Source organism: Penaeus monodon, chromosome 12 (genome assembly GCF_015228065.2).
Source record: "Penaeus monodon isolate SGIC_2016 chromosome 12, NSTDA_Pmon_1, whole genome shotgun sequence".
Taxonomy (NCBI): Eukaryota; Metazoa; Arthropoda; class Malacostraca; order Decapoda; family Penaeidae; genus Penaeus; species Penaeus monodon.
This window is the reverse complement of record NC_051397.1, coordinates 12731618-12744117: the sequence shown is the minus strand read 5'-3', so window position 1 is coordinate 12744117 and position 12500 is coordinate 12731618. Positions and strand designations below refer to the sequence as shown.

The 12500-nt window shown below is 36.0% G+C and overlaps 1 protein-coding gene across 6 annotated transcripts in view; it reads left to right on the top strand.

The window, feature by feature from the left end:
* Positions 1-12500, top strand: part of LOC119579307 (glutamic acid-rich protein-like) — a 36104-nt gene that overhangs the window by 23351 nt on the left and 253 nt on the right. For all 6 annotated transcript variants that reach the window (XM_037927068.1, XM_037927067.1, XM_037927066.1 and 3 more), the window contains 7 exons: positions 1639-1758; positions 2140-2225; positions 2540-2640; positions 5092-5241; positions 5366-5544; positions 9715-10156; positions 11214-12500. The exon at positions 11214-12500 is cut by the window's right edge and continues 253 nt beyond it. In XM_037927068.1, the coding sequence (XP_037782996.1) occupies positions 1639-1758; positions 2140-2225; positions 2540-2640; positions 5092-5241; positions 5366-5544; positions 9715-10156; positions 11214-11488 (1353 nt within the window). In that variant the 3' untranslated portion in view covers positions 11489-12500. The remainder of the gene's footprint in view (positions 1-1638; positions 1759-2139; positions 2226-2539; positions 2641-5091; positions 5242-5365; positions 5545-9714; positions 10157-11213) is intronic.

Here is a 12500-nt window from a genome sequence, read left to right as displayed (position 1 = left end):
ATAATATGCTTCCAGTAATACTTTCAAGTTGCAGAAGGGTAGATTATATAGGGATTGTTTTATTTATATCGGCAGAATCTCAAGAATGCTTCTGTCATGTACTTTCAGTTTCAGACAGTGTTGTATTTAAAGTAGCAGTTTTCAAAAGCACATTGAGCAAACTTGGAATATTGAGAAATTAAAGGCATATAATTTTAAGTGTACTTGTTACTCTACACATCTGCAGTACTTAATAGCCACACTTACGTAACCCATTCATGACAGGTTTCACTGATGATGAGTGACATCAAATTTATTCAAAATTATACACATAAAACTACTCTGTTACTGAAGTGATTACTAAAAGTGCTATGAATTTGTTATATATGATAACATGATTACCCTATTTACTCGAAACATTAAAGGTTTATGCATGGCTCGTAGCTTGTTGCAGGGATGCATTTAACTTGCTCACTCCAGGGTAACATCCTGTCATGTCATGGCTAATTGTCCCTTATGCTTGGATGATGTCCCATCATGTGGTCAAGCCTGCTCCAAGTTGTGAGTGCTAAAAATTTGTTTGCTTCTTTAGCCCTGGCTTTGGTCATTATGGAAAAACTACCCTTTAAAAGTAGGCTAAAAGCCTTTTTACCTAAGCAGTTGCTTATGGCAAAGGGGGCTCCACAGTGGGGTAAATCCATGATTCCTGCATTTCAAATTTTTCCCACAAGCAGGTAACTTCGTGTTTTGGTGGTGGGAGCTCTTGTTATGTGCAGGTTAGAAAATAGGACAAATATACTATTTTTCTCATTTGAGTAAAATGAATGAGAAGATGTGACTTTACAAGCTTTTTCACCTATTTAAGCTGGGAAGGCATGTATACATCTCTTTCCACAGTGATTTTATTGATTTTGTTTATATGAATGTGACTCCACAAGTACTTTATTACTTGTGGAGTTAAATTGTATGCTTACATGATCTCCCCTATTTGCTGTACCCCTTGAATTTCCTTATAAAAAAAAATGTATTTATTGTTATTATGGTTCATGATGTTATGATAATTATGTTAATTGTAATGATGATAATAATGTTAATAACGATAATAATTGTATTAGAAGTGAAAATATTTTTCCTGGCAATTTAAGGAATGGCATAAACAGGTGAGGTCAGAAATTGACAACATTGTGATAAAATGTTTGAAGCCCTGTGTTGATAAAACATAATTATAGAGGACAGTGCATGTACCTGGTGCCATTGGGTTAACATGTAACTTCTCATCAGACTCCTGCTGGGAGAAGCAAAAAATTAGGCTCTGATTTATAATTTTTAAGAATGAGTTTGGCACTTAGTAGAACATTGTCATGCAAAGCAGCTGTATCTTGATCATGCAGGACAGTGTCAAAAGTGATCAGTCTAGACAAAAAGTACTGAACACTTTTATTTTTAAAGAAAATACAAAACTAAGTAATGAAACATGTTTAGTCATGTGGAAGCACCCATGTAACCTATGACTTTATTTTATGAATATTTTCCCACAAGTTTTCCCACAAACAGGGCTGTTCTTTCCTGAAATGATCCAAGCTCATGCATGCAAATATGACTTCATTATTATTTCCATGGTTATTTATTTATTTTCCCCTTTGGTGATATTTTCCACAGAAAAAAGGGGACAAGGATGAGACAGCCACAGAAGCTGAAGAAGGAGAACCAGCTGTAGAGCTCACAGAAGAAGAGAAGAAGAGGAATTCAAGACTGAGAAAAGTAGAGAAGAAGATGAAGGTAAAGTGACTTGTAGTTTCCTTCTCTTTGTGAGTCGTACATCTGACATGTATGAGATGGACTTATTTGCCTCTAAAAGATAATTCTTGAAATTACCTTGCATTTAAAGAAAAATAGAATGTATAACTTTTGCTGTTTGAAATTATCTTGCATTCAAAGATTTTATTTTATATAACTTGCAATTTTGTATGTATGTTGTTTATGTTTTTCCTTTTATTCTGATTTTCTCCTTTTTGGACTGCTTAATAAGATTAATACAGGATGGATTATTTTAACTCTCCTTATATACAAGGGAGTTTAGTATCAAACATCCTGAATAGGGATTGAATAAATCTAAGTATTTTTACTATCAGAGGTTTTGATGGTAACTCAACTTTCCAGGAAATATCAGATAAGATTAAGGAACTGGAGAGAGCAGAAGTAGATTTAGATGATGAAGACAACTCTGCCTATTTGGTAGAGGAAAGGTAGGCAATGTATTTGTATCATATAGAAGTCATAAAGGATTCACAGAACCTGAGAAATTTGTTATAGATTAGGTAAAACTCTCTGTCTGTACACATTTCTAAGAGGTACTGTTTGAGAAAAAGGTTTATTCTTTAAATAACTAAAAATGAAATAGAAGAGATATGTATAAACCTAACTAATGGTTATTTTAAATATCATTTGTATAATAGGTTTTTGTTTGAAAATTGCATACAATTATGAATAATATTCAAAACTTGTCAACATAATTATTATTTTTCTTGAATTCCCAGCTGATGCTGAATTATATTTCCAGATTAAAGCGTCAGTTTAGTAAACTACACGATTATTACTGCAGAATTGCTCAATGTTCCCCTGCCACAGGCCGCCCTATTGAGAGGAAGTTCAAATACCAGGGTAATTTCTCTTTGTTTTCTTGTAAAATGTTGTGTCTCATCGATTTTCTTGATATGGCTAGGAAATAATGATAATGTTTGTAAATTATGATTTATAGGGGATCCCCGTAATAAACCCCGTTATACTTTTTTACTGGATTGTTATGGAAACATTTTTAATTGCTTCACTCCTTTGTTGATAGGGTTGTAAAAGTTCATATATATATATACATATATATATATATATATATATATATATATATATATATATATATATATATATATATATATACACACATATATACGTGGAAAGGAACTGGGGATCCTACCACTTACTCACTCCAAGAGCATCACAACATGAAAACTACAATTAAGTATCATGCTGTGACCACAGCGGCTCAAACATGAAAAAAAAAAAAAAAAGTATTTATATATTATATATGTATATATATATATGTATATATATATCTATATATCTATATATGTATATATATGTATATATGTATATATATATGTATATATGTATATATATATGTATATATGTATATATATATTGTATATATGTATATATATATGTATGCATATGTATGTATATATATACACATATGTATGTATATATGTATAATATATATATATATATATATATATATATATAATATATATATATATATATATATATATATATATATATATATATATATTATATACATGTTTATGGATATATATGAGTATACATGTTTATGGATATATATGTGTATACATATATATATATATACTTATACATATACATATACATATGTATATACATATACATATACATACATATAATATATATAAATATGTGTATATATATGTATATATATACATACATTTATACATATATATGAGTGTGTGTGTGTGTATATATATATATATGTGTGTATGTATATATATATATTATATATATGTATGTGTGTATGTATATGTATGTGTGTATGTATATGTGTGTGTGTGTACATGAATATATGATAAAAGTAATGTGTGTATATGTGTGTGTATATATATATTTATATATATATATATATATATATATATATATATATGTAATATATATATGTAATATATGATATATACTAAAAATATATATATGTAATATATGATACATACTATAATTATATATATTTATAGTATATATTATATTGCATATATACATATATATGCATGTGTATATGATATCTATGAATACATATACATATAAATTTATACATAAATATACATATAAATATATATGTATATATTATATATACATTTATGTATGCACACACACACACAGGCACGCATGCACACAGGCACGCTCATGTGCACATACAAACAAACAAACAAACAAACAAAACATACACGCACTCACACACACACACACACACACACACACACACACACACACACACACACACACACACACACACACACGCGCGCGCGCGCGCTGTTGGTCGCAGCAGGCAAGAGTAGGATCTTGGGCATGATGTCCTCTCTGGAGGACACTTCCAGTCATGGTTCACCGATGGTGCTTTCCTAATACCCACTGAGTCTAACCACCATCCAAGAGCTTTGTGCACTTGTGCTGAGTCACTCCAGTCACCCCAACCTTCAGCCTAATTCTCACAAGGATGTGTTCACATCACCTGGCCTTCAAGCCAAATTTTTTCATGCATGATGGTCATGTCACCCGGATCCCAGGGATAAATTGTGTTCACACAGATATGGCCTAGTAAATACTTAGTCACCAAGGACTCAGTTGTGAGTACTACCTGTCTCACCTTTCTACCCATTTCCTTGTGTTTTGATTTAATTATTTATTTTTTTTAATGGGCATGATAATCATAATGTTGATAATAATAATATTAATGTCATTATTAATAGCATTAGAAAAAACAAACATATTTCATGGAAATTGAAGGAATGGATTAGTGAGGTAAAGTGACGTCATGACCATACATCCTATATATCTAGATTGAATAAACTGTATTGCTATAGAACCCATCTCTAAGGGAAACAAAATTGTTATAGCTTAGGGTAAAAGGTATGTTTGTATTTTTTCTCCTTACTGGTAATTGTATAAATGTTGACCAGTTTTATTATACAATTTAAACAGTTTAGGTGATATATACTTTAAGATAAATTGTTTGGAAAAAAATGCTCTAGTTCGTTGTTACAATTAGTTTACATACGCAAATTAAGTACACCCACATTGGTTTCTTGGATTTTTGTTTTCTCACTGAATAATTTTATCCAATAGTGTTCAAGAGTTGCTTGACATCCTGTTTGTTTATAATATTGTGATTAAAAAGTTCACCCTACCAGTTGTTATATTGAATCTAAGTATACCAAGTGTAGTGTGTTTATGGTTTCTATATCTTTTCTATACTTGTATTAAAGTTGATTTCAGCAGGAGAATTATAGAAAGACTGCTCATATTCCTGCATCTTTTCCCTAGGGTCTCGCTATCCAGAGATTAACAAGAGGATCAGTGCATGGGTGAACAAAAACAAAGAATTTCCAGATTATGTTGATGTTCTTAATCTAGTGAAGAAAGTGACTAAACAGAGTAGTCTACCTTTGAGACCAGAAACAGTTAGAGTTCAAGGTAAGATACAGAGAAAGGTTTTTATACTGCTTTATTAAATAATGTATTATTTATCATGTACATTTTCCTTAGTGTAACAGATCTTGAACCTCATTTCTGAAATATATTACTTGTTCCTGCACAGCTCAAGAAATATTCCGCGATGTAGGAAGAATATTGAAGGAAAGAAGAGAGAGCGATGATTTGTACAATATTTATGGCTATGCTGAGGAGGAAGAAGTGCCAGATCCAGCGGCAGAGGACGATGAGCTCAATCGCAAGCTTCAAGAGAACGAGACCATAGCCAAGCAGAAGTTAGATAAGGTGGGTAATTATGCTCGTACAAAGGTCTGAGTTTTCCCCATCATTGTGGACTAAAGGTCTTGGGACATCTGAATATTGTTATTGATGTCATCTTCAGTATCTTTACTCAAAATCAAAAGGACACACTCTCTCTCTCTCTCTCTCTCTCTCTCTCTTCTCTCTCTCTCTCTCTCTCTCTCCTTCTTCTCTTTTTCTTTTCCCTCTCTCTCGCTCTCTCTCTCTCCCCTTCTCCTCTCTCTTCTCTTCTCTCTCCTCTTCTCTCTCTCTCTCTTCTCTCTCTCTCTCTTCTCTCTCTCTCTCGTCTCTCTCTCTCTCTGTCTCTCTCTCTCTCTCTCTCTCGTCTCTCTTCTGTCTCTCTCTCCCCTCTCCCCTCCCCCTCTCCTTCTCTTCTCTCTCTCTCTCTCTCTCCCCTCTCGTCGTTTTCTTCGTCTCTCTCCCCCTTTTCTTTCTCTCCCCTCTCTCTCTCTCTCTCTCTCTTCGCCTCTCTCTCTCTCTCTCTCTCTCTCTCTCTCTCCCCTCTCCCCTTCTCTCTCTCCCCTTTTCTCTCTCTCTCTTTTTCGACTCTCGTCTCTCTCTCTCTCCTCTCTTCCCTTCTCTCTCTCTCTTCTCTCTCTCTGCCCTCTCTCTCTCTCTGTCCTCTCTCTCTCTCTGTCTCTCTCTCTCTCTCTCCTCTGTCTCTCTCTCTCTCTTCTCCTCTCTTTCTCTCTCTCCCCTCTCTCTCTCTTCTCTCCTCTTCTGTCCTTTTCTCTGCTCTCTCTCTCTCCTCTTCTCTCTTCTCTCCTTCTCTCTCTTCTTCCCTCCCCTCTGTCTCTCTTCTCTGTCTCTTCTCTCTCTCTGTCTCTCTCTCTCTCTTCTCTCTCTCTCTCTCTGTCTCTCTGGTCTCTCTGTCTCTTTTGTCTCTCGTCTCTTCTCTGTCTCTTCTCTCTCTCTCTTCTCTCTCTCTCTCTCTCCTCTCCTCTCTCTCCTCCCCTCTCTCTCCTCTCTCTCTCCTCTCTCTCTTCTCTCTCCTCTCTCTCTCTCTCTCTCTCTCTCCTGTCTCTCTCTTTTCTCTCTCTTTTCTCCCCTTTCTCTCTCTCTCTCTCTCTCTCATCTCCCCTCTCTCTCTCCTCTCGTCTCTCTCTCTCTCCCTCTTTTCTCTCTTCCCCTTTTCTTCTCTCTCCTCTTCTGTCTCTGTCTGTCTGTCTGTCTGTCTGTCTGTCTGTCTGTCTCTCTCTCTATAAGGGTATAGACCCAAATTACTTGGCTTGCGGGGGTATTGTACTGGTATTCGGTTTTGACTTTTTATTTCTTAGAGTTGACACCACGCAGTATAAAACACACAAGACATGTCTTTATAATCGTGCCGCGCGGAGGTCACGGTCAGCTGCCCGGAGAGAGGGCGGAGCTGACCTTAGTGGGGTGGTAGCTTAGCACAACTCTCGGTCAAACGAGGTCAGATATAAAATGTACCTCCGCCCTCGCTGTGCGGGTGTTTCTTTTTTGGGACATTTGGATCCACGTGGAAAACTGGCTCGTGGTCCACTGGAAATAAAAATAGAATTATCCACATCCTGTAACGAAAAAATACCCCAAATCTTATATTGGGGGCATAAGATGTGGATAATTCTATTTTGTTACGGGATGTGGTTTCTATTTCTTTCCAGTGGACCCGTGGCTTTTTTCCAGTGGACCCAAAAATGTCCCAAATAAGAACCACCCTCAGCGGGGGAGGTCACATTTTAATCTACCTCGTTTGACCGGGGTTCGTGCTAAGCTACCACCCCACAAGGCCTCCCCCTCTCTCCCGGGGGGCTGACCGTGCCTCCCCGGGCCCCATTAAATAGATTTTGGTGTTTTATACTCGTGGGGTTTAACTCTCAAAATAAAGAGTCCCGAACCCGTAAATACCCCGACCATTTTAAAGGTATACCCCTTTTTTTATCTTTCTGTTTTTTTCCCTTTTTTTCTTCCCTCCCCTTTTCCCTGTTTCCCCCCTTTTTCCCTTTCCCCCCTCCGCCCTTTTTTTTTTTTCCCCCTTTTTTTTTGTTTTTTTTTTTTTTTTTTTTTTTTTTTTTTTTTTTTTTTCCCTTTTTTTTTTTCTTTTTTTTTTTTTTTTGTTTTTTTTTTTTTTTTTTTTGTTTTTTCTTTTTTTTTTTTTTTTTTTCTTTTTTTTTTTTTTTTTTTTTTCTTTTCCCCCTTTGCTCTTTTCTTGCTTTCTTCTTGTTCCCCCCCTCTCTTCTCTCCTCCTCTCTTTTCCTCCCCTCTCTTCTGTCCTTCTCTCTCTTCCTCCCCCTTTTTTCCCCTCTCCTCTCCTCTCTCTTCCTTTCCCCTCTCTCTCCTTTTCTCTCCCTCCTCCTCTCTTCCCTTTTTCTTCCTTCTTTTCCCCTTTTCTCCCTTCCCCCCCCTCCTCCTCTCCTTTCCCTCCCTTTTTCCCCCCCCCTTTTTCTCTTCCTCCCCCTCTTCCCCTCCCTCTCCCCTCCCCCCCCCCCCTCCCCTCCCTCCTCCTTCCTCTCTCCCCTCCCTCTCCCTTTTCCCTCCCCCTTCTTTTCCCCCCTTCCCCTCTCCCCCCTCCCCCCTTTTTCCCTCCCTCTCTTTTTTTCCCTCTCCCCCTCTCCCCTCTCCCTCCCCTCTCTCTCTCTCTCTCTCTCTCTCTCTCTCTCTCTCTCTCTCTCTCCTCTCTCTGTCTCTCCCCTCTCTGTCTCTCTCTCTCTCTCTCTCTCTGTCTCTCTCTCTCTCTCTCTCTCTCTCTCTCTCTATGTCAATACTTAGTTGATATGAAAATAAGGATAGAGAAATGCATCTAATGATTTAAAGAAACTGACATTATAGACCAGGAAAGCAGACTTGAAAAGTATTCACAAATTCAAAAGTATCTCAAAACATGGCATGTATGTACATGCCATGCCTACTGTGAGTTTACTTTATTAATTAATTTTACACATAGATCACTGCACTTGTACTAAATCACCAGTGAGCCAATTACAAATACTACCGGTCCTGCTTGTTTACCCTTTTCCTTGACTTTTGAAAATCTTTTATGGTATCTTGGATTGCTGTTACTAATGTCAATAACATTATAGTAATTGCAATGTCTATAATAAAAATAACACTATCACTATCAGTAAAAAAAAAAAAAAAAAAAAAAAAAAATCCCACAAATTCAAGGAGAGATGAAATCAGTAAGGTCACAAGGTCTACTATTGGAATGCTTTTTCCTGCCAATTCAAGGAATGGGGAAATCAGGATCTGTCACTAGGGCTTACTGATAGACTTCTTACCGGCCGAGCACACACGGAGCCATCTGTATGCAACAAAATTCATAGGAAACTACAATGGACACAATATAAATCTGTGGTCGTTGAGTTACAGAAAAAATTCTTGGGGTTTGGCCATCAGTCCCCATAACTGCCACCAATAATCCAGGGAATGGCGATGGATAAAAAATGAATGAAAAAATAGAAATGAAATATAATAAGATAAAATACAAGTGAGCTACATGTGGCAGAGCTGCACTCATGAACATGAGCCATGCACTCTCTTTACTATCCTTCGAGGGGGTATCTGTGCCATTTTCTTCCCATGGATGGTAAAACAAAACAGGTATCTGGCTGGGTTGGCAAGTGGTGCTCACTCTGAGTCTTTCCCCTCATGGGCACCTTGAGGGGGAGACCTGTGCATTTTCTTGGTATGAGGAATCCATAGCATAATTGACTCACTACAACTATATTCAAAATATCAAAGGAAAACTTATTATTTCTCTTTCATCTAGATCTCCTGAATAGGGCATATTCAATGGGAATGTATAGCATTTTTTCTCTTTTGGACAACCTGTAAAAAATTAGCAATTTCCAGTTTCTCTCGTCACACTTGTTGCTTGGAAACTTCTGAAGTGTGAAGCTATAAAATAAGTATTACAAGCATACACCCTGGAGTTCAATTTAACAAGGAGAGGGAATATGAGTACAAAGTTGAACATGATATTCTTGGCTGGACCTGTGTGCATGGAATGAATAGTTTCTTTGTTGTGTAGAATTTACATTAGTCCTTATGAAGATTTGTGCATAATACCTTGACAGGCGAGCCGAATGATGTCTCTGTCCAGTGGTGATGATAAGCAGCATATTACATTGCCTTGTATTGTTTGTTCAGTATGCATTCAAAATGAGAAATAGAGAACTTTGCATTTTTCAGATTTTCCAAGACTATGTGGACAAAGAGGCATGTGCGAGAGAGAACGCTGACAAGAGTGCTGTGAGAGTGAAAACAGAAGTGAAAGAAGAGAAAGGAGGGAGTGTAGATACAAACAGTGCAACGGCAGTGGAAGGAACGGAGGTATCTAAAGCAGAAGTGGACACGTGGAAGCAGGCTGATGTGAAAGAAGAAAATGACTTGGAAGAGAAGGAAGAAGAAGAGGAGGAGGAAGATGGAGAGGAGGAGGAAGAGGAGGAAGAGGAAGAGGAAGAAGGGGATGAAGATGGAGAAGATGAGGAAGAGGAGGAAGATGTGGAGGAGCAGATGACAGGAGAGAACTGCGTACAAGACTTTGAGGATGATGGAGATGTAACGGATGATGATTTGAACGATGTCTTGGCAAGTGCGTGCATGGAGGAAGAGATTGAGGACTCGGAAGAAGGTATGTGAAAGAGGCTTTTCATCATCATTATCATCATCATCAATTCATCCATCAGTCATCATCAAATCATCAGTCATCATTACCATCATTATCAATATCACCATCATCATCATCAATCATCAATCATCAATCATCACTATCATCATCATCATCATTGTCATCATCAGTCATCATCACTCATTATCAGTCATCATCAATCACCATCATCACTTTCACTATCACCATCATCATCATCATCATCATTGATGCCAGCGATGTTGATTATGTTTTCCTTAGAAGTTGTAGATATTTAAATGTCATCATTTTTGCTTATTTTTTCATATTCATTGTTATTATATTAATAGTATTTTCATATTTTATATTATTATTTTACTTTTTAAAATGACATTTGCTTCAGGATAATAATGGTTTGTTGTTTCAACAAATTATCAGTAAAGTAAAGGTTAACCATTTAATGCTAGGTATATACATTATAATTTTGTTTGTGTATATTTTAACGCCAATGTATCTGCAGGTAATTAGTCACCAAAGAATAAATTAAAAGGCTTCCTGTCTTTTTCATAGCTTGAATTTTTTTTATTCGTTTTTTTGTTTTTGTTATACTATTAGTACTGTTGTTGTTGTTGTTGCTGTTGTTATTATTACTATTATTACTACTATTATTATTATTATTATTATTATTATTATTATTATTATTATTAATTATTATTATTAATGACAGTATGGCTATTATATTGTCATTGACAATTCTTTTATTAGAAAAGAAAAAAAAACGAAAAAGAAAGGCAAGGAAAAGAATAAGCCCATGTGATCAGGGAGGCATAGTAATTGACTTCTTGGTAACTAAGCAGTTCTGACATCTGTGTGTAAAAAAAGAAATAAAATAAGATCACAGCGGACTGGACATGTATGTATGTACCCTTGTGGTGGCATTAGGTTAACTGCAGAGAAATCAAACAGCTTCTTTTCTACTTGAATTTTTAAATTGTTATTGAAGTATGAGAGAATTTAGTCCAGTCAATCAACACTAACACCCAGCCTTCTGTTGTGGATGCAGATGTGCCAATCATGGATAGTGAAGATGCCGTCTACAAGGACGTAGCAGAGGATGACTACAAGAATGAGGAAATCATCTGTCTGGATGATGACAACGATGAGCTTGAGGATAAAGGGATGAGTGAGGGAGGACAGCTCCCCACGGAAGCCCCTGCTGATCCCTTGTCTGCCACTACTTCCAGTGCTTCTCCATATGGCCTAAGCGAGAAGCGCAAGCTGGGTAGCGACTCCCTCAGCCCACACAAAAGGCAATGCTTGGGGGTTGAGAACCCCTGATGACCTTTGACCTTTGGCCCAATAAGATGTGGTTATTTATTCAAAGTGTCATTAAGGTGACTTTGAATACTCTTCTTCCATTTGCTTATATCCTGTATACCTTTTTTTTCCCCCTTTCTTTTCTCTTTTTTTTTTCTTTCTTTTCTCTCTTTTCTTTCTTTTCTCTCATGTCTTTCTTTTCTTTCTTTCTTTCTTTCTTTCTTTCTTACTTTCTTTCTTTCTTTCTTTCCTTCGTTCTTTCTGTATTTCTGTTTTTATTTTTCTTATTTAAAAATTTTTATTGACATTCTACATAATATTTTGGGAATGATATATGTTCATTGATTTTGATTTTTTTTTTTGTAATTAAATTATTTTTATTATATTTATGTGTTTATGTTAAAGATTTCCCACAATCATATTTCTTTTTCTGTATTTTTCTCTCTGTTGACATTCTGCAGTATTTTGGAAACTGAACATATATAAACTTGTATAGAGAGAGAAATTAGATTATATATTTAATTTCTTTTTATTATTGTTTCGCTCCTTATATTATTACAATTTTTTTTTGTTTTTGTTGACATTGCATAATATGTTGATTCTCAGGTGTTGCTTTTATCAGTTCATCGTCTTTCTTTTTCTAATTATTTGAGTTTTTATTTAATTTTCTAAAGTATTAATGATTTCCCCCCCATCTCATTTGCATTGCATCATCCACGTTTCCAAGTGTGGTGTCCAGTCACGTACTGTAAGGTAATTTGGTATTTTTATACATATCCATGTATTATATTATGTAATTTGGGAGTCATCACTATAGTTGAAGAAAAGGTTAAAAAAAAGTGTAGCTAGTAAGTTGCTCTGAGACTTGCTCTTGATCACTTTTTTTCTTTCTTTCTTTCTTTCTTTCTTTTTGTTTCCATTTAACTTGTAAAGGCACAGGGTATGTGTGACCATCTTAGGAGTCCCTTTGAGGAAATCTTTTGTACAAACCTTCCATTATTGTAGCAGCAAATATGACCCTCAACCTCAACCA